Below are 23,314 nucleotides of genomic sequence, written 5' to 3' on the forward strand. Positions count from 1 at the left end.
GTAATTCAACAGGTCTGACTTTTTTTCAGGTGTTTTAGATGAAGTTGTTTCCAACTCACCATGCCTAAGCAATGGGAGATGAAGAATTTTTTTAACAAACTTTTTTTGAGGAGGATGTATGCTGGCGTCTGTGTTTTTATTTTGGTGTATCCAAATATACAAGCCAGGCTTGTATTGCATGAGCATGGAAGCAAAAAACCAGGTAGGTCAAATGAGTCTCGTTGCACAAAATCTTTGCTCTGCCCCCAATTCAGAAACATTTTTACAACCCCAAACCAAATGCAGACTGCTCCTGTTCTGCTCTTCTCTTGTGCATATGCTCTTCCAGGTGGCACCTTGGGCAACCAGTTCCTCCAGTTGCATTCCAAAGCAGATCAGACAACAGGAACCTAAACCATCCCTGTCCTGAATGCCCTTTCGGCCAAGTGATTAAAATGTCTCACAGAAGCACTTGGCACTTGGTATTTCCAGCATGTACAAATGGAATCTCCCACCAACCTTTCCTGCTTATGAAGCCAGACACAATACAGCAGGCAGGGAGATTTCTGGTATTTGTTCTTTGTAATGGCTTCCAGTCTGCTTCTGGGTGGAATTCAGAGAACTGTCTATTATCCATGAGCACTCAAATGGCTTGGGGCTCTTGCCTGAAGGACCATCTCTGCTCTTGAGAACTTGCTTACACACTGCGTTCTTGCATGTCTTAATTTCCATGCTTTTTGTTGGAGCTGTCTGCGGATATGAGAATGGCCCCTTTCTGTAGTTTTTCTTAGTGGAATTTCCTTCTGAGTTGAGTTTTAGAAGGTCTCCATAGAATTTTGTTTGGCCATTCCTTTATTCTTTATTAACCCCAGCACTGGTGATGTTTTTAAAGAGTGGGTGGGTGGGAAACAGCATACAGACTCAGCTTGACCCCATTTGATTTGTTGCTGTTGTCTTGGCTGCCTTCAAGTTCTGTGTAATATCAACCCTAAAGTGAATCTGTCAAGGGATTATATTGGCAAGATTTGCTGTGGTGGGGATTCCTTTCTCTTCCTCTGAACCTGAGACATGGAATTTTTCCCGCTTCTCCAGTGTCCACTCATGAATTCTACACCACTGCTAAAGCCGCAACACCACACTGGCTCCACTTGATGCTGTTGCCCAAACAGCCTTGCTACAATAGGTAGTAGTGCAGCAGCAACACCAACAGATCTCAACTATTAACAAAACAAACAACATGTTGGGACTTCCCTTTTGGAAGGGCAGGAGATCTTCTGCCTTGCAGACTGGCAAAGCCCTTTGGTGTGGGAGGGCATTCTGGCTTGCTTCTGCACAGGGAGGCATTTGGAGTCAGGGGATGCAGGACGTTGATTCCAGGAAGTTTCCCACTATTACTTATTCTCTTGAGTTACATTGTGTTGATGTTTATGAATGATCGTGTATTTTGTTATATATGATGGGAGTTGTAGTCCACCAACATTCGGAGGGCTGTGTGGATCCCATTGGTGATGGACTTGGACCAAACATGGTGCACATACTCTTCGTGACCCACTTTAAAATATTGGTGGTCTTAGGGACCACAGCAGAGGATTATGGTAGTCCACCCACATTTAAAGAGCCGCATTATTCCCACCAAGAATGGAAGGTGTGACTCTTCTCCAAATCAGTCTGACAGCTCAGCCTACTTGCCAGAATGTTTCTCCCAACATCCTAGCCTGTTTGCTAGGCAGACTGGGGATGATGGAAGTTGCAAGACACAAAGAAGGCTGAGCCCCCTGACCAGTTAGAAGGATAGCTGTGAATTGCAGCCAGCCAAATCTGGAATTGAAAGGAGTTGAAGCCCAAGCAAATTGGGGCTGATGGGAGTTGAAGCCAGCCAGATATGAGCTTAAGCGGCTGAGGGGGAAAAGGGAAGAGCCTGAGGCTGTTAGGAATTGTGGGAGTTGGAGTCCAAAACACCTGCCTGCACTAGAAGGCCTGTATCCCCAGGGTGTGGTCAGTACCTGAGGGACAGAGAAACTACTGCTTTGTCTTTCATGATGAGTTTTCTTATTTAATCAAGTCAGGTGACTGTGGAATCCCTTTAGAAAACTATGGAACAAGTCATTCCAAAACCAAACATGGTACAATTACTGAGAACCTGTGAGACAATATAGGAACTTAGGACTCAGCCGCCCTGAGTCTCCGTACCGGGTCAGATGAGTCCTTGTACCGGGTTAGGGGTAGAAATGCTGTAATAAATAAATAAATTGACCGATTAGAAATGAGTGAGGAAGACTCAGATGCAACCCCAAGAGGCAGCCAGGTGTTTGCCATGGCGACCTATATCTGCCAGGTGTGGTCACTTCCTGAGGGACAAAGAAAGTCCTGCTTTGTGCTTCTGTATGGGGATAGAACCAACCTTACAACTGTAAAACAAACAACACCATTACAAAATGGAAACCTGGGTAATGCTTAGTACATCTGCTAGCATAGGAAATACAGCACAGACCATTGATATACTTCCATACTTAGATAAAATGAAGACTTTTTAAAGTAAATGTGTCTTTGCTTACTGATGAAAAGGAATCAAAGAGAGAGCCAGAGTAGCTTTCCATGAGAGAGGATTCCACAGTTGGAAGCAGCCACTGAGCAGTTGTGTCCATAAGAAACAGGCTCTATTTCAGTGCTTGTTGTGGAGTTGCTTTACAGCACTATCTATCCTTTTTCACTTCTCAGGGCACAGCCTAGGTTTTCAATAAGAGAGATAAGACACCAGTTGATTCACCCCCCCCCCCCCGATTAAGATGATGAATTCCTTAAGCTCTAATCTGTATAAATTTAAATGGAAATCTCAGTTAACGACTGATCATCTGCAAAACCAGTCTTCAGGATTATCACTTTCTAATCAGATGCTGGAAGTTCCACAAATGCCATCACAACAAGGTCTGTGTCATTTTTGGACAGAGGTCTTCCATTTGGCAATCATTGTGAGAAAGAAGAATTGCCACAGTGAGCAAAAAAGGGCAAGGTATTCAATGACCTCATTAGCAGTATGAAACTGTTAACCCCTTTACCCATTTAATAATAATAATAATAATAATAATAATAATAATAATAATAATAAACAGGAAAAACTCAGCCGCTATCAGGACCTCAAGATTGAACTGCAAAGACTCTGGCAGAAACCAGTACAGGTGGTCCTGGTGGTAATTGGCACACTGGGTGCTGTGCCAAAAGATCTCAGCCGGCATTTGGAAACAATAGACATTGACAAAATTACGATCTGTCAACTGCAAAAGGCCACCTTACTGGGATCTAAGCCGAAGAGCCTGTGTTGTCCATAGACACCTCCAAGTCATGTGGCCAGCATGACTGCATGGAGTGCTGTTTAACTTCCCACTGAGGCGGTACTCACATTTGCCTGTTTTTGAACTGCTAGGTTGGCAGCAGCTGGGGCTAACAGCTGGAGCTCATCCCATCCTGTGGATTCGAACTGCCAGCTTCCGGTCAGCAAGTTCAGCAGCTCGGTGGTTTAACCCATTGTGACACCATGGTGGTTTAACCTGTTGCATCACCTTCCTATATTTTTTCCAGTTTCTTTTCATTGTTTTCTTCAGATAGTAGCAGCAAAGACTGATGTCAGTTATTGAGTGAATAATCTCTGAGTTGTACAGGCAGCCCTCCACATTCTTTGGAATTCGGAGTATAGGTGGCAATCAAGGGTGGCAATCAAGGAGGCAAGGCTTATATGTTATGTAATACTACACTAGTTCATATAAGTACTCTTTTGTACTCATATAAGTACAAAACTATATTTATAATTCACCTGGGACTTCCCAAAGGGAATAATAGCATATATCACATTTTATTACATAAAGAATTAAACTGGAATAACAGATGACTCTTGCTTAATTATTGGCAATGGGACATGATTTTCCATTCTCCCTACAGGTAACAAAACTAGTTTGGAGAATGCAAGACAGATTGTGGCAAATATAGCTCTATCCTTCAGCAGAGAGGAATGACCTGGGACTGTGGACAGATAACTGAGGAGGACAATTACTGCCTGAGATGATTGGCTCAATCTCAGTAATAGTAAGATTGGCCCATTTACTTGATTGTTGCTGGTGCAACATAGAAGATATGGAGGCATTAGCAAATCCAATTCTGCAGAAATACGAAGTACTGTGGTGATAATGCTTTGTTACACTCCCCATTGCATCAGTTCATTTTTGCAACTACAGCTTTACAGTTAACTATTGTTAACTATAAAACAGAAGCAAAGAGATTCATACACAACAGAGTTAGTAGGCATGACAAAGACAATGAGTTCCAATTTACGTACAGTATGATTCCCATATCCATGCAGGAATACATTCCTTAACTTACAGTAAAAATAGGAAACTGTGTAATAGCAAATTCTTTGAAATGAACGAAATCTGTCAGAAGTTACCATAGAGCCACCATAGACAACAGAACATTCTAATGAGATATCATCTCTAGGAATTTGGCAGAGCCACTAGGTTCATGTTATGGTATCCTCAGTGGCATAGAATCACCTAGAGGACTTAGAAAATTCCTAGAGATTGCATATTTTTTATAAATGGGTAGTGAATCTGCAGGTACTGGTCCTGTAGATCCAGGAGTTGTACCAAACTAGATATAGTGATATTATTTGATTGCCTTCACACTGGACCAGCAACATCTGTCTACGCTGGTTATTATAAGACACTGCACCAAAGCCCATGACTGACTGGACCTACAGTAAATGACTAGGTCCTCCTTTGTTGTCTTTTCATCAAGGCTCGACATGTTAGTTTTGTAAAGGAACTAGTTACCAGGCTCAACCTTGTTATAGGTTGTAGAAATAAATAAATAGCTTTACCAGAGTTTCTGAACCAAGATAAACCCTACAGTATAATAAAGTGACACTCAAGCTTGTGCAACAACTAACAGTATCTTTACTTCAGTTCAAAAGTTCAAACAGGGCAACATTATATACATCAATGTCTCTGAATTCACACAGAGAACAGAGGGAATAAACTGTCTCTTTAAACAGTCTTTAAATATGTCTCATTTCCTTATAAATAATCAGGCTTCAGAGAGTTGGCAGCCATTTCCTTCCTGACCATTTCCAATCACCGTTCTCTTCTCTCTCCGAGGTGAAAGTGGCAGTTAAAACCATTTGTCTCAGCAGCAAGTTAGAAACAGCAGCCAATAAGAATTCAGGCTCCTGACTGGCTCAGCCAATCAGCTGTCGACACATGCCTTTCCAGTCAACCCATTCCATCATTTTACAAATCCTCACAAACCTGACCATCAAAAAAGTAATTATGTATTACTGTTCCTTCAGACCAAGAAGGTCACACATTCAATTATTTGTTACTAAGAAATTATTGTGACTTGCCATTGTAGCATTGAAAAATGCACCAAAATACTTGGCTGGTTTCACAAGTGGCCCATTCAGATACTGTAAATTTTGAGAGGGCTTTCCAACGGCAACATGAGACACCTATCCTTTGGACCTTGTTTCACTTTCTCCATGCATTTAGACAGAGTCTAAGATATATCCTGCAAGGATGAGCAAACAACATACTCCTATTCACTGATGGGATTAACAAAACTGTTACAGGCAAAACAGAAACACAACTGAATTCCAACTCACTACTCCAAAAGGCGATTAGTTATCCAAGTCACTAATTTGAAAGTGAGTTGCTTCCTTGCTCTGCTTTTCATGACACAACTGCTGCCTGAGGCTGTTTGCTTCACTTTGCTTTACACGGTCCTTCTGCAGCAGCTATATGCTTATGCTAATGGTAAATTCAACATACATTGCCCCATACAATTTTGGTTTTTAGCCATACCATTTTTGTGTGCTTTTAGCCTTGTGTGTGGGGTGGGTGGGTGCAATTTTCTCTATTGTAACTCACTTTGAGTCTCAGCTTGGTAATTATATACAGTTGGGTGATTTCTACAACATTATTGGTTAGTTCTTTTGTTGAATAGTCATTCTTACCATTGCTCTACAACTGTCACCCTCTGAGACAATAATTGCAAGGTTTGTAAACTAAAATTCTTCCATCACCATTGCACACATACAAATAATCAATTTTAATCAGCAGACTTTATGGTGAGATGCTGGAGAGAGAGAGACTGGGGAAAACTGCTTTAAATTAAATCAGAAATCAGATTGTGGCCAACGTGAAACAACAGTTCAGATAACTTGACCTTCTAGGAACCTTGCAGATAAGATGTGTCATCTGACTCCTGAATTTTCTGCAGGATTACTTAGCCTTCCAGGTACGGATGAGGAAATTCATTAACTTCCCAGTTCTGACTCACTACCGTCTGCCATATGTCTCCTCTAATCTGCAAAATTGACTGGTAACCTTTAAAGCAGATTGTATGCCTCATTCAGTGGGAATTAAGGAGGTGCTATTCGCTCTGGTTTGTAATGCAAAGATTCCAAGGCAAGGGAAAGGAAGGAGGAATCAACTGTGTGGAGGCGGCAGCAGATCACTGAGTGGTGTCACTAGGAGGGTACAGAGGGTGAAAACAGCACCAGGTGACACAATCAGAGGGTGACACCAAAATGACTGTGTATTGTTTCAGAAGCAATGCATTATTTTAATAAAAGTATCCCTGTGGTTAGATAAAACTACAAAAACATTTTTTTCATAAACCTAGTTTACATGTATTGTATCAATAGACTTATTCTGGTTTGATACGGAGGAAGGTCCATGGAAGTGACCCCGCTGTGATTATTAATACAGGGAAAATCGGGCTCTAACAGCAAGCAATTCAAGATTGAATAGTTTTATTAGCCACTTGCTCAATTTAAAAAGATCACTTGGGGCAAATTTAATTTTTTTTATCCTGTTCCTCCTTTTTAGATGAATATATCCTTCTGATATCTGTAGGATTTACGTTCACACAGCTGGATAGCTTTTCTCAGTATTGCTGCTTTTGTTATTGATTTTGTGAATACAGTATAAATGAACCCAGTTCACTAAGATGGACTGAAAATAGAGGTGTAGTTCTAAACTAATTTTCTTCTCCAAGGAAGCTGTCATTCTCACTGCAGAAAGTTCTTCTAAAGCCAATTCGCCATTTGAGATTTATCCTCTGCAAAAGTTGCACATAGTTGTTTTTCACAGAAATGCTCTATTCTGCAGGGAAAAATACTTTAAAATGCATATTTTGAAACTGTATGCACAAATATGTGTTTGTGTATATGTTTGTGTATGTGTATATATATGTGTACAGCCTAAAATGTTTATATTCTTAAAATGTGCAAGGAAATCCAGTTTAGAGATGAGAGTGATCTGATTGGAAAAAAAGGAACCTCAGGGTCCTTCCACACAGCCATATAACCCAGTTTTATTAGATTAGTAAAAGGAATTTGCTATAAACCTGTTTCTGATATCTTTTCACAGGGAGTCTGCATCGGGCCACCAGTGTTCCCGAATATGTGTATAAATTAGACACAGTTGAAACTGATTTTCCTTCAAGACCTTCTTTTGGGACTTCATTTTATCAATCTCATCAGGTGAGAAATACTAAAAGAGCACATATGCACATGCATATGAGTGAGCAACCTTCTCCAACTGGTTCCCTCCAGATATGATGGATGATAAGAAACATAATCTCAGTGCCAGAATTAGAATTATGAGAGTTGTAATTCAGTACACCTTTGCTGGAATACATACATACATTTAATAAGGGAAGAAAGAATACTAACTTGAAACAATACACTCTGGAAATATTTAAAAGAGTCTGAATTTTGTTTTTTACTTGTACAAACCCATTTGAAGCTGAAATGGAAACATATAAAAGAGTGAACTGCTCTCCTGTACAACATCTGTACCAGGAAGAATCTAATCCTCATTGCAGACACTAGAGCTTTTGATTGTACAGGAGCCAAAAGGAATTCTGTCTTTGTTTATATTTGTTAGACATGTTATGGACCTTGTAGACTGAAGCTATCTTGTTAGGATTAAACTAAGTCCACTCTAGCATTTAATTACAGTGTCTGTATTTATGTAATTACTTACTTTGCCTTTTCCTTTTCTCCATCATCAATGCTTTGCACCTGTCCCGCAGATTTCTCACTATTTCAGTTAGTTTTGATGTTAAATTACAACATTTGCGAATCTGAAAAAGGCTGGGAAAGTAACAAATTTATGAAGAAATACCACAGCAATTATATTTAAAGCTCTTCAAATACTTTGGAAATAGAGTGCCTGTTTGTTAACCCTACTACATGAGAACAACTGGGTTGCTGTGAGTTTTCCAAGTTGTATGACCATGTTCCAGAAGCATTCTCTCTTGGCGTTTCGCCCACATCTATGGCAGGCACCCTCAGAGGTTGTGAGGTATATTGGAAACTAGGCTAAGGAGGTTTATATATCTGTGGGAGCTAACACCTCCCAACAAAGGATTCCCCCAAGCAGGAATCAGCCAGGCCTTGAAGCTGCAAGACTTTTCAATGCTAATCAAGCCTATTAATTGCAACATTCACACTTGCATCCAACAGGCAAGAGTTCTTTCTCCCACCCTGGATCTTCCACATATATATAAACCTCACTTGCTTAGTTTCCAACAATCTCGCAACCTCTGAGGATGCCTGCCATAGATGAGGACAAAACGTCAGGAGAGAATGCTTCTGGAACATAGCCATACAGCCCAGAAACCTCATAGCAACCCTGTGATTCTGGCCATGAAAGCCTTTGACAACACATATGAGAACAACCTTCACAACTAATCACATCCCTCCTATTGGTTGGATATATGGCCTTTCCAAAGTAGTGAATATGCAAGTTTTAGAAAGGAAGGAATAGATGATGGGTTGGCCAGCATAATTTAATGCATAGAGGATTAGACTTCATTTCCCACTCACCCATGAGATTTGGCAGTAATTTTGGACAACCCAATGTGTTCCAGCTTGTAACTAAACTCACATGTTCACTACAATAATAAAATATAGAGGAAAACCCATTTGTGATACCTTCAGCTCCCCTTTGGAGGAAGTGCATTATACAAATGTAAGAAATATGGAGATCTTGGGAATAGATGAGAACATGAACAGAAATGTTGCTAGAGATGTTCTTCAAACACATATGTGAACTCACACATGTTCGGACTATACAATCTCTAAGGGATCATAGAATCATAGAACAGTAGAGTTGGAAGAGACCTCATGGGCCTTCCAGTCCAACCCCCTGCCAAGAAGCAGGAAATCGCATTCAAAGCACACCCGACAGATGGCCATCCAGATTTACCATGTCAATAGTAAGTCTTAGTATATCAAACAACCTTCATTCACACCGAGCTATTTAAAAGGGAGATTATTGAACACACACAGACCAAAGCATACATAAATAATTGCACTGAGAAACAGGAAATACTATGGTAAAACTTCATAAAAAGCAAACAATGGGAGGATTACACAAATAAATAGCTAATACGTCACAATTGCCTCCGAATGGGAAAATGTTACTTCTAATAAACAAACTCACAAAGCCTCAGGACTTTGAGACCTGAGCTATTATTGAGGATGTTTGAAAACATTGTATTCAGGTTGCATGAGGTGGTAAACAACCTGGGATTTAGAAGGTGCTTAGAGAAAGAAGAAATAGAGAGAGGGGTTCAATGGAGGGAATAAAAATATTTTCTCTAAGCCACACACATCATGATTTTTATTTATCTCTCTTGAAAGAGACACAAATACCCAGCATAAAAAGAAGAGGTAATTCATAGGTTACAGATATTACCACTTTTCTTAGATTTTTCCAAGGAGGAGCTGTGAAGTGTTGTATTTCTGGACTCCTGTTCAGGCTACTTGCGTCCCGTGCCTGGGAGAAAACGCAGAGACACAAAAACTATCTTGTCCTCTACAGGGCCGTCCTTGAAATGGTCCAAGGTGTTTCCTGCCCCGAGGAGATGGGAACATGTTCAACCAGTATTGTGTCAACTAAGCTTCCAGGCTCAAATCAAGTCTTCTCTCTCTTCCTGCCTCCATATCTTTATCTGTTTAAAGTTTTACAGTTTTCTCATTAAAAAAGATAAACAGGAGAGTACAACCCTCTTATCCATGGGATCTGTATCTGCAATTTCATTTGTCAATTTCCAAAAAATATGTTTTTTAAAGATTCTCTGGCACAATTTTATGGACTTCTCGAGCCAGAGGCTCTTCATTTCAATTGCGTTTGCTGTATCCACACTTCTGCAAATCCACACTTCTGCAAATCCCCCAAAATCCTCTAGGTAAAAGATTTTCAGGTGTTTTTTCATCCAAACCCAGCTGCCAATGTGCTGTTTTACTTCCCCCTCTAGGAAAGGCCCCAAATTGGCCTCAATGGCAGCTGGAAGTGACTTTACATCACTCCCAGTATGCCAAAACATGACAGTGCAGCCCACAGGGTGGGTGGGGAGCACGGGAGCAGGTAGGAATGGCCTCCTGCCTCACCATAGTTGCCCAACTTTGTTCCAAATCTTAGCCGCTCTGAGTCCCTCTATGAAGGAGAGAGGGTGGGATATAAAAGCAAAGTAAATAATTTTTTAAGACATAACCACTGTATAGCATATACTTTACACATGCATTTATATCATAAGGGAGGGAATGAAAATATTGAGGACAGCGAATATACTAATTTGAGGGTGTCTAAAATGTTGTAAATATAAATATAGGTCCTTCATTCATCTGGGAAAGGTTAATTACACCCGATTTATATTCATCCCATTCAGATTGCTAAATTTGATTTGCATCTGTTCATTATGTTGGTGATTAATTTTATAAAATTTTGTATTTCTAAAAAATGTAATAACGTTCATGCGTGGAAACTGTTCTGGAATATATTCCATACACATCGATAGCTATCTTAGTCTGATGTTCTTTTCAATTGCTATATCACTCCCATCTGTTTTGTTCTTGATTTTTTTTTCCTAACAGGTAGGTTCCCAGAGTAGTTATGAAAATGGCTGGGGACCTAGAATCATCCCATATATTTCATACAGAACAACAGAAGACAAGTCTCAAAGGCAACCCTTGAAGAGATTAGAGGTTTCCCCTAATGGCAGTCCCGACAAGCCGGTTTTCTTCCAGAATGACTACCAGTACAACAGGGGGCTAACCATAAGGCAAGAAAGCAAAAGGTCAAGTGTCATGCCTCCAAGATATGCTCGTTCTGAGATCGTTGGCTATGCAACTCATAATGGTGGGAACAGAGGGTATAGTACTCAAAGACACTTCTACATTGGGCCTCCTAATGAAACTGTGGTTGACAGTGCCCCTAACAGCCCAAGAGCTCCGATCTATCAGCGAATTGGGAACAGTCGGAGCATGAACAACCTTTTGGAGAAAGAGAGCTACCTGACATCTGGTTCCGCCGTGGGACAAGTCCGAAACCCCGTTGCTTCTCAAATTGGGTCTCAGCAAAAGCAGACTCTCAGGTCCAGCTGGCACCAGAGTACCTTCAGATCTCAGAACTCAAAGGAGGCTTCTCAACCAACTTCGCCCACCAGCGGCACTGCAGAGACAAGATTTGCAATGACCGCAGCTGAGGCAGCTGCAAGACGAAATGGTTTCATGGAGCATGAGAGGGGAGTTGGCACTGGATCCCAGCCTGGGTGAGTTTTACCTGCATACCTCCCAGGCATATGGATCACTTTCCATTTGTTATGTACCTTTTAATATAATCAAACTGAAAGCAGGAGAGTGTGTGTGAGAGAGAAATGTGCATGCACAAATAGTATAATCCCTGTATCCATGAGGGATATATATAGTTTAAAATCATAACAGTACATAGAATAAATTAAAAACTATTAAATACAATATAAAAATTTAAAACATATGGTTACATCCATTTGTCCAAGAAACATAATGCTGGACCTAAAATCAGAGGACCTAAAATGCCTAGAAAGGAAATGGATAAATGAAACCACCTCTCCCATGGATCTGTGTGTGTGTGATAACATTTGTTGTTGTATCATGTATTTATTTTCTCCTGTCCTTCCAAAGTATGCTGAGGGATGCATGCCAGCAGCAGAAAGGTCTTATTTCTCAGCAGCATGGAATTGTATTCTTCCAAAAGTACTTTCATTGCTACAACATTACTTTTTTTGCCACTGGATGTATTGTTTTCACAGTGATTTTTTGGGTAGCCCATTGCTGGAATTTCTCCTCTATTCCACTGAGTTTAGCTGCATGATTTTGCATACTCAGGGATTTAAGTTTGCAGCTGTTAAGGTATACAGTGTCGGGGGACAGAAGAGGGTTATTCACAATATCAGGCCAGAACACGTTCTGTAAAAAGAGTTATGTCTGGTGAGAACTGAACAAAACAGCTGAATTCACCAGGAAAAGTATAGGAAAAAGCAATAAGATAGAACCAAAAGACTTTTTACATTGCTTGTAACATTTTTGCATGTCTTTCAGGGACTAACTTCTATATTGTGCAAAATATCACAAGAGTCTCAGATTGCAAATTCTGGGAGGTGACAAATTCTGGGAGGTGGCAACCTAGGAGAGGGTAATGTGGCATATAACCTTCCCTAAGTTGATCTGCTACCTCTATGTATAAAAGTAGTTCTCAACCTGGAGTCCCCAGATGTTTTTGGCCTTCAACTCCCAGAAATCCTAACAGCTGGTAAACTGGCTAGGATTTCTGGGAGTTGTAGACCAAAAACATCTGGGGATCCCAGATTGAGAACCACTGATGTATAGTGAAGGATGGTTGGTTATAAACAAGGCAGACTTAATACATCATGCTGCCTGAGGTGACTTTCTCTGTACAGAGAATGACAGAGTGGTAGCTTATAACTTGTTTTATACACAAGGTATTGCTCTGAGGACTGAGTTCACTATTCTACCTATGGGCAGGAATCCAGCTTGGAGCACATGGGACAAGGTGCATGAGCCACACTGTCAGATCTGTCATCACAAGAGGAACCAGAGCTTTCAGAATGAGGCATTAAATGTTTGCCATTGTATGTTGCAGTCTGCCCTGAGTCCTCTTGGGGAGATAGGGCTGAATACAAATAAAGTTTTATTATTTTATTATAATCAAAGGAAGTATATAAAGCTGATGCCCCACACTGATCAATCCATCACATGAGGCACATCTCACACTGCCTAATGGTAGAGCCAGCAAAATACTTTAGTTATGATAATAAGAGTGTGAGAACCTCTTCATTTATAAGAATTACTCATCATGAGAGCTTCCTGGTATTGTTAGCTGAAATACTATCTGATCCTGTTGGTTATTTTATGCATTAGGTCAATCTCTAATCTTATTATTAATGTCTTTATTGTTCTTTGATCTCCCTATTAATGAATGTACAGTTTTATCATTATCCCATATTGTTCTCTATAGTATCCTTTCGGTGAAATTAATGGTAAAATATTCTGGTACAGTAGAGTCTCACTTATCCAACATAAACGGGCCAGCAGAACGTTGGATAAGCGAATATGTTGGATAACAAGGAGAGATTAAGGAGAAGCCTATTAAACACCAAATTAAGTTATGATTTTACAAATTAAGCACCAAAACATCATGTTAAACAACAAATTTGACAGAAAAGGTAGTTCAATACGCAGTAATGTTATGTAGTAATTACTGTGTTTACAAATTTAGCACCAAAATATCACGATATATTGAAAACATTGACTACAAAAATGCGTTGGATAATCCAGAACGTTGGATAAGCGAGTGTTGGATAAGTGAGACTCTACTGTACTTTTGACCTAATCTTGTCAATGACATGATTATCTTTTAATACGTTAGTGTTGAGTCTCTGATTTATAATTGGATTGCCGACCATCAGCAGCTTAATAAACTGGAGCGTGAACAAAAACAGGCTGATACTACTATCTGAAATTTTCATCACTAGAAGTGCAACAATGAAGAATATGTCAGTTCTAGAATAAAGAATTATTTTCTGTTCTCTCATGTATTTTCCCATATCTTCCAAATGAGGAATGCCTTGTCAACAAAGCAGGTTCTGCTTTTTGCAAACTTCTGTTTTTAACTGGGGTCGTTGAAAATTATTCACATTCTGACAAAAAATAGACATTGGTTCCAATTGTTTTCTTTATCTTACTACATTTTTATGTTTTCATGTTTAATCATCCAGGAATAAAGAAGGAGACTTGACTCTCGAGCGAGCAGTCAATATACTGCAAACTGAAAATGCATTGTCTCCCCGAGTTCTTGCAGCAATTGTTTTCATACAGCATGAGAGCTTCCAAAGAGCAGAGGCCAGAAGGACAGTAAGTAACCATTTTCTTTATCATTTTTTTCATGGTCTTGCAGAGGATCTTCTTGTATGTGAGGCATGGCATCTGGAACAAAATGCAGCTATCAGACAGCAAGGATGGAAAGATATTCTGCACCACACTTCTCTGTGGATATAATTAAAATAAACTGAGGCCAACACAGAGAGCTGATATATCGTAAAGGCACCAAATCCCATCTCATCTTGGAGATTAAACAGGGCAGCCCTCATTAGTATTTAGATAGGAGACCACCAATGAATTCCCAGTGCTGTGGGTTGTGTTTCAGAGGAAGGACCACACAAAACCATCTGTGAGTATTCTTTGCCTAAGAAAATCCTCTTACATTAATGGGATCACCATACATTGACAGGCAGATTGAAGACACATGAACATGTCCATTGGTTTTTAAAAATATTTTGAGTCCAGGTTACAACAAGGATTGGTTGCCTTCACCCTTGCTGTCCTGTCAACGTTGGACACCTGCCTGTTGCAGCAACTAGGCTGAGAGGTCCATAGGATTGAACTTTTTTCAGTGTTGTCCTCTTAATTTAGGACTCTTTTAGTTGATGTGTGCCAAACCGCACAGTATTCTAGATAGGTAGGTATGCTTACTTTCAGGTGTGTTTAAAATCACCCCCAGTTTAATTTCAATGGAACACAAGATGAATCTAGCCTAATTTTTATCTTCTATCTTTGCTCAAGCCAAACCTACCTGTGGTGATGAGAAGGCACCAGATAAGCAGGTGAATAGGCTATCTATTCCTCCTACATACATGAAGTCAGCTCTTGGCAGAGGAAGTGGATTATTGGTGTATTAAAAAGTGATAAGTATTACTGAAACAGATTCTCTAACTGGCTTCATGATGCAATGTCTCATTGCAAGACCAGTGTAATACAGTTTCTGCTTGGAGCAAAGGATAGTATTCAACCAGCCTCCCATCCCTCCACCACCATGCGTTCCTCCAAGCCACCCACATTCACACAAAACCCCCATTCAGACATGAACCATGTTAGCTATAAAATGTTGACATGACACCAGTAGTCGGATACAGACTTTTACTTAACATAAGGACACCTTGGTAATTCTTGGTTTAGGCCAAAACACATATCACACAAAACTATACTACTAAACAGAAATAGACAGAGAAGGAGTGTTGCATCTTCAGTCTGAGTAACTTCCACATTCTGTCTATAATAATAAGGCCAGTTCAGTTTGTTTGCCAAATAACACGTCCTCACTGTAGAGACTTATACTGGAAAATCTTTTAAAACACTTCACATGACTCTATGTCTGTTGTTCACTTCTATATTTAGTATACTACTAGATGTGAAAACGTTATGATAAACCTGTTTACATGAAGACTTGAAAAGATTTTAGACAGCACTTCCAAATATCTATGGTACCAGCATGGACCACCTCAGTATCTCAGCTACTGATTACACTGTTGACCAAGACATGGAAACGCTGGACATAATAAACTGTTGAGCATTCCGAGCACAAGTTCTCCAAAACAAATTCTTGGCCCTGTAGTTTTGTTTGATCAGCATTTTTGCAAGGAACATGCTTTGCTTAATCTGAAAACAGTACACAGACCATTTACCATAGCTACTGTACTTCAAAGTCTAGTTTTCTCAACATGTACTTCTACGTACACAGGAGTTCACTGTAGTTATACAATAGCTCCATAATTAACAACATTAAAACAACAAAACCAAAATCCATATTGTGTGATTCTCCCAAGATCACCCAGTGGTTTCCATAACCAAGCAGGGAATTAAACCCTAACCTTCAGAGTCATAGTCCAGTGCTCAAACCTTACTCCATACTGGCCACTGATTGTAACACAGAGCAATGGGGCCATCTTTACTTTTTTTTTCTTTTCCTTTTCATGCCTACATTCATTTTCTTTCTCTTTCGCTGTCACATTATTTTCCTTTTCCATCTACTTTTCTGCATCTCTTGGTTTACATCTCTTTAAAAAAAACTTCCCCACTTTCCAAAATACAAAAATTAAGAAGGATATAATGGCTGGCAGCTACTGCAATTCATTTTAGTTTGGGACATAATTCCATAGTCAGCTGTAACAACTGGTTAAAGAGCAGTGATGCAGATCAAGATGTGGTGATGAATGTGTCATTCTCTGGGTATGTTTGGACCACAACTCTTATCAGTCCCAGACAGCATAATTGAGGGTCAGGGATGATGGGAATTGCGGCCCAACAACATCTGAAAGGCCACACAGATAATGATTTATTTTGATCTTGAGAAAAATGGGGAGATAATTTAGCATTTACTGTTTTGTGAACTAGGCCAGAAATAACAGGAAAGCCCATGGTAAGTTTCATATGTGCATTTCTGACCTTAAAAAGTTTGTTCAACTGAGAGTATTGTATTATGTAAGCCTGAGCTAAAATGTATTTTTTTGTATTATATACCTGCTTATTGAAGAAACTACTTGTAAAGATAGATGAACTTCTGAACAAAACTGTGTAGCATCTAAGACGAATTGTTTAGGTTTTCTGGTGGAAGCAGTGTCACTTTTCTACTGTTTGATAGACTTTATAGACACAGCCCGGTGCTGTTATGCATGAGACAACCCAAGAAATTCACTAGTGTGCCATAAATGTGACATGATTTTATTTTTACAGTAATGATATATCAGTATTGTTGGCAAATCTATTTCTTAAAAGATTTGGGAAGCAAACAAAGAAAGGGGATTTCCAAATATCTCCCTATAGTATGTTCCTGTTCATTTGAAACTTACCAGTCACCAGAATTCAGCTAATTGAGTGCATGTAGCCTTCACAGATGGAATTCTTTCAGCATTTTATTGGATGATTTTGCAGCCCTTTCCTCACTAGCTTCCCCCATCAGCATCAAAGCCCCTTCCTGAAGATAAAATCACACTAAGGGGTCAACCAGGCTAGCATTTTTTTTCCAGCCAAATAGCTCTGGAAGCTGATAAGTATACCCTGTTAGTGATGCCCTTCCCCTGACCTCTTCGTATAACTCAGGTTTCAGTGGCCTGGTGCTATCTCTGAAATATGGAAGTTTAATTTTATATCCTAATTAATCACATTGTAGCTAATAGACCTGATTTTGTAAATGGGATTTGAGAGATCCAGGTTCTAGTCTACTGAGCCATCAACCACATGAGCCAATCTTCTTCTTACTCTTGTTTTTCTTCTCAGCTTGACCCTGTTATGAGGATAAAAGAGGAGGCAGACAATAATATAGACTTCCTTGATTTTACAGAAGGAAACTAATATCCTCCAAATGGCTTTTTTTTTTCAAACACAAAGCATAAAGCTGTAATGTATGCTTGGGATGAAATTTCATCTGAAACATTACCATATTAATTTACTTTTTTTTTAAGTTTAAATTTTGTATTTTTGTATATGGTTTTACCGAATATGTGACTATTGTAAGAATTTTTCCTAGAGTATATATTTTTATTGAACAATAGTATCAGAAAATTCAGGCAAAAAATGAAAACTGAAGTATAAGTGCATTTTAGTTAGTTTAGGAGATATGAATTAAGTTTATTCTTATATGAATGCAAAGCAAACAAACCTTTCCCTAACCTATTCCTACTGAAATGTTAGGATTTTTCCCATTTCTCAAGACCAGATACTTGCTAACCTGAACTGCTTTAACTTTCCCTGTTTGGGGAGATTGACTTTGTGCTACAAAAACTGATAACACCTGGAGACAAAATGTTTCCTTATCAAAAGTAATTTACTTTGAAACATTAGAATCCTTAGCACACTCTCCTATGCTGAGCTCCATATTTGCTATCTATTATGGAATTATCATAGTGTAAACATCTGCTTTTTCTTTTTAACATGTCAGGTTTATTCGCTCGGTGGTATTCCCAAGCTGGTGGAACTTCTGAGTGTACAGAATGAGGACGTGCAGAGAGCAGCATGTGGAGCTTTGAGGAATCTGGTGTACGAAGACAATGATAACAAACTGGAAGTGTCAGAACAAAAGGGGATCTCTGTCCTGCTAAGGCTGTTGCGGCAAACTCGAGATGTGGAGACTAAAAAGCAAATCACAGGTTAGTAAGATGTTGAGTGTTGGACTATGACTCTGGCAAACAGGGTTTGAATCCTCACTTGTCTACAGAAATCCACTAGGTCATACTCACTCAGCCTCAGAGGATGGCAAAGTGAGTCCAGAAAATCCCTTAAGATCACCATAAGTCAGAAACAACAAAGTTTTGATACAGTGGAGTGTTACACTCTTTGTGCATAGACTTTCTGTAACTGGTGTCCTTGTTGATTAGATGGCCAAACTCTACATGTACTTCTGTGGTTAGTTGGAGGGAAAATTAGTTAGAAGGGTGGTTCCTGAATGTTTTTATGTATTAAGAAGTAGCATCCCATACCATGTGCATCTTATATTGTCTGACCAACCACTGGCCAGAGCAAATTATCAAATGAGAACCAGTTAGTTCTGCTCAGCTGATGCATCTGTTTTCCATGAAATTCAACTTAACAGCACAAAATTTAGCCATCACAAACATTTAAAAGTCATATGAGTGCATGTGATGTGGCTGCTCAGCAAGTATCCAGCTGCAATACTTAGAATAAAGGGAAGGTGTTGCCCTCTTCAATCTCCAGCACCAGTGATGTTTGAGGTCAAGGAGAACAACCCAAGTTTTTTTTTTCTCCCATCTGCTAAACTGCCTGGACATTCTGCATTCTTCCGTGGCCATTCAATGTCTGCCCCAAATCATCCTCTCCCCTCACCACTGGATGTATGTACCAATATTGTAAAGTTGTTTTGCTTTGCACAATCTTAAGGTATTGCAGAAGAAAGATCTGAATACCTCTTTGCACAACAGCCTTGAAAGCATAGACACATTTGTCTCTTGCTCGCTATTCAGATCTACTCATGATAGCACCCACTGGTTCTTTACACCAGAGATATAAAGCCCTAAAGATCGACAAAAACAGGATCCCCATACAATCTTTCACAATACTTTAAAAATAGGGTGACCATATCTATGTCCTACACTACAGAGAAGACATCCCCCTATTTGAAAAGCTGTCCAGGCCACATCTGCTCTAAAGAAGAAAGAAAAGGAGGCTTTGAACTTGTCTTCATTAATTAGCATTTGGATGAGTAACTTTAGAGACTCGCAGACTACCCAGTTCCTACTGTGTTGAGATGTATTATAGCACATTTAAATCATAGGATTCTTTTCTTAATGTACATCTGTACATATGAGTTCAGATGTGCACATGTCATGCATATCGACAATCTGTTTCATCGCCTTTTTGATGATGGATTTCCTTTTTGGAGATGTTTGAATAACCACCTAACTTCCAATAAAGTCTGAATACCTACTTGAGCAAACAGAACGGTTGCCAATATGTGCTCTAATATTCTTAAACCAGCAAAATGTCTATGTGTTGTAATGATGGTGAAATGTAAGGATAACAGGCAGAGAAAGTGGCTGAGTTCCAGAGCTCCTGCCAGAATCCCCCACACCCTGGAATGATGACAGCCCCTCTCCTGAGTAATCGCCACAAATTAGGCAGTTGCGGGGAGGGGGTCAGTAGATAGAGATTGCTTATGTTAACCTATGATAACACTGCTGCAGAATGTAGTAAATATGTCAGAGCTAAGGAATTTTGGAGGCTGATAATAGCACCTGATAGGACTCCTGTAAGAAGCTTCTACTTAGTACCCTGGATATTTAAGGTTTTCTTCTTGATCATGTTGAAATTTCCAGTTAGAGCTGGTGGGAGGAAATGAGTGCCGTTGTTGATTCTGTAAGGAACTCTATATTCTAGGCTTGGTTTATTTATTTTTTATAGTATATTGAAAATGTTGCAGATGTCTGCAAATGTGAGAACTAGCTATTCCCACTTAGTGAAATAAGCCTTTTGAGTAGGTGCTGTTTTCTTCAGATGCATTTCCCCAACCCCAGGCTGCCTGATTTTGGGTCATCATAGAACTGAGAACTCTGCCCGTCAGAAAACAACCTTGCTCTTTTTTCAATCCTGATCACATATCTTAAGTAATAAAAGATAAAGAGCCATGCTACATCAGATGATAGGCTTATCTAGTTTGCCTTTTGTCACCAACCAAACACTTGGGAAACCCACAGCATATCATGAAGGCCTCTGCTTGTGTTTTTCAGGATCTGGTATTCAAAGGCACATAGTCTATCATTACCAGTAGCCAATGACACATTGATTCTCCATGAATTTTGTCACCCCCTCTTTTAAAGCAGTCTAAACTCATGGCCATCAGGAGCTATTGACGTTACCAGGAATTCTTTCCTCATATCAGCCTCAGTTGCAGCAACAGACCTTGGGGAAATGAAGGTGAAAATCCTTTCACACCTAACAAACATTGTCTTTCCCCTCTATTCTCCTGCAGCATGGTAGGTCCTTTTTTCTGCTTGCTTGTCCACTAAATGTAAAAATGTACATAAACATGGTTGTTGGGCAATGAGATAGAGCAGGATCACCTCCTCAAAATGTAAGACTTTCAGTGGCCTTAATTCCATAACATGCAAAAGTTTCAATTATGAAACACGAAGTAATATATGCCGAATTCTTTGGGAATGATTTAAACATGTCACAGATTTGAGTGTGTTTTTGGGGGGGGAAACACACTTTGATTACTATTACTTTTGAAACTATATTTTTTTACAGAAATGTGGTTGAACTCATCCAAGGTAAATGTTTTCAGATACAGAGTAAGGTTGCTTTCTCTTTGATGTCTGAATGATGGAACTATTTCAGCTCTTTTTTAAAGGTCATATAGAAAGTTATAAAGTGTAGCTGTTTTTCTAAGAATGGGCCTAATTTCCCATTCTATTAATACTAAATGCTTTATAGAGGTTGAGAATCCCTTGGAAAGAAATGAGGAGAGATTGAGTGCCAAAGCTGATAGGAGCTAAAACTTTATTTATTATGGAGTCGGCTTGGTAGCAACAGAAGACAGCAAAGCTAAACACAGCCAAAACTAGCTTATGAAGGTGAGCCAGCTAAACCCTTCAGGGAGTGCCTAATGTTTTGATCTTGTCTCATACAACATACATCTAAGAAATGGAGGAATATTCCTTCTGCAGGAAGGATTATAGAACAGGCAGACAGACAGATCTGTCCTAAAACAAAGGATAAATAGTAGAAGAGAGCCCACCTATCTGCCATGGTGGTGACAACCATCTGTTATTGTGAAGGTAGTATGCGTGTAATGCAGTTATATCTAAAAACTAGGTTTTTAAAGGCATCTCATGGTGTGAGCTTTCTTTTAATGCATGTGTCCATTAGCCACCTATACTCTGTAGGAAGTTATTTGGAGGTACAGGAGCCATGACCCCTCCCCCAAAAACAAATAAACTCACGGCCCCCATATATGTGGGAGATGCATTCCAAGATCTCCCATAGATACCTGCAACTCAGACAATAGTGAGCCCTTATATTTTGGCTATATGTGGGTTGGAAGTATACCATAGAATTGCATTGGAAGACTAGAGAGGGGCACAAATACTTCTGGGGTTGGGGGCATATATTTTGGAGCATGGGTAAGTGGAACCATGGATGTATCGAATCCATAGATAAGAGAGTCATGCTGTTTTGGCAAATGCAACTCACATGTTATCTTCCATCTGGAAATCTATGTCCTCATTGTGAAAGACTATGCGGATCAAGAGTAGTCACTACAGTCACTAACAGACCCATCGCGAAGACTCTACTCTTGGAAGACAATCACACAAAGCCACTAGTGATCGCCTATGATGATGAGTCTTACAAATAGTGATTTCTCCAGGGCCAACCACTGAAAATAAAATTATCTCAGTATTCTATCCACTACCTCTACAATATATACAATACATTTATTTCCCTGTTTCTCAGTAAGTGGTCATAAACAGGTGTGGCAGTAATGTCAACATCATAAATGCTGTTTTTCCCCTACCCTTCTAACATGACAATGCCACTACTGTTTTTGACTATTACAAAAGAATGATTATCCATGAGCCAAGGGTGAGAAGGGGTTTGGTGCCGAGATTTAAATACCATCTGCACTGAAGTAAGATTTAAAAGATGTGTTTTGGAATTCAGAGCAGTTAGCTGAAACAACAATGGTTCTCTTTGTAGAGCAGAGCCAATGTTCATATGATATATTGCCAGATGATACTTAACAAAATCTCATTCCAAAATATAGGGAGGGGGGAGGGGAAATGGAAAAATACTTCTGGTAAATTCCTCTGGTCAGGTTTTTAAAATATACAGATCTCCAAATTAGATCCAGCTTTCCTGCTTCCCAGACACCCTTTTAATCAACACAATTAAAGTGCTGTGTCATTTTTCCCCTTTAAAGTTTTGAGGAACAAGTAGATCTGTGACCAGAGTATCAATAAGACCTTCATAACATGAGAACTGAGCTTGGTTTTATCACAGAACCAACAAAATACAAGAGGCCTTTGGCATCCATTGAGCTTTGGTTCCAGGACGCCCTATGGATACCAAAATCCATGGATGCCCAACGGCATAGTAAAAGGGTGCCCCTTATATAAAATGGTAAAATAAAGGCTAGCTTTTTGATCTTAAAAAAATTAAAGCCATGGGTGGTTGAATCCAGGGAAGCAGAATCCTTGCATCCAGAGGACCAACTTTACTATCATTATAACTGGTAGAAGGTGGGTCTGAATGTACCAATGACTTGGTCAGTGAGTGAAAGCCCAACTAGCAATACAGAAGAACTATTTAATTGGAGGGGCAAGGTAAAGTAATTTTTTGAAAATATATCTTTTTCTGTATTGGGAGTGTGGGTGGTGGTTTGGAGAACCCAAAAATAGCCCCGATGCACCCCATGACCTTCACACACACCTGTTGTAAGGTGAATGCCTTGGTGGGGTGTTGTTAGAGTGTTTGGAAATGGGTAGCTAAAAGAGACAACCTTTGTGTGGTCACACTCTTGTGCAACCGAAAGCAGTTTAGCAGCTTTGCTAGTTTTTTAAGACAGCTGTGTAGTTCAGCTAACTTGAAACAAATTATCTGGATTTTCGTCCAGGCCCTGTAAAATAAACTTTGAAATCTGCATGTAGTGGA

The 23,314-nt window shown here is 39.6% G+C and overlaps 1 protein-coding gene across 1 annotated transcript in view; it reads left to right on the forward strand.

Moving 5' to 3' along the window:
* pkp2 (plakophilin 2) overlaps nucleotides 1-23,314 on the forward strand; it is a 70,335-nt gene that overhangs the window by 13,931 nt on the left and 33,090 nt on the right. The window contains exons 2-5 of the mRNA XM_062983099.1: nucleotides 7,398-7,510; nucleotides 10,913-11,589; nucleotides 14,095-14,230; nucleotides 18,090-18,297. Coding sequence (XP_062839169.1) covers nucleotides 7,398-7,510; nucleotides 10,913-11,589; nucleotides 14,095-14,230; nucleotides 18,090-18,297 — 1,134 coding nt within the window. The remainder of the gene's footprint in view (nucleotides 1-7,397; nucleotides 7,511-10,912; nucleotides 11,590-14,094; nucleotides 14,231-18,089; nucleotides 18,298-23,314) is intronic.

This window comes from Anolis carolinensis, chromosome 5 (genome assembly GCF_035594765.1).
Source record: "Anolis carolinensis isolate JA03-04 chromosome 5, rAnoCar3.1.pri, whole genome shotgun sequence".
In the NCBI taxonomy this organism is placed as follows: Eukaryota; Metazoa; Chordata; class Lepidosauria; order Squamata; family Dactyloidae; genus Anolis; species Anolis carolinensis.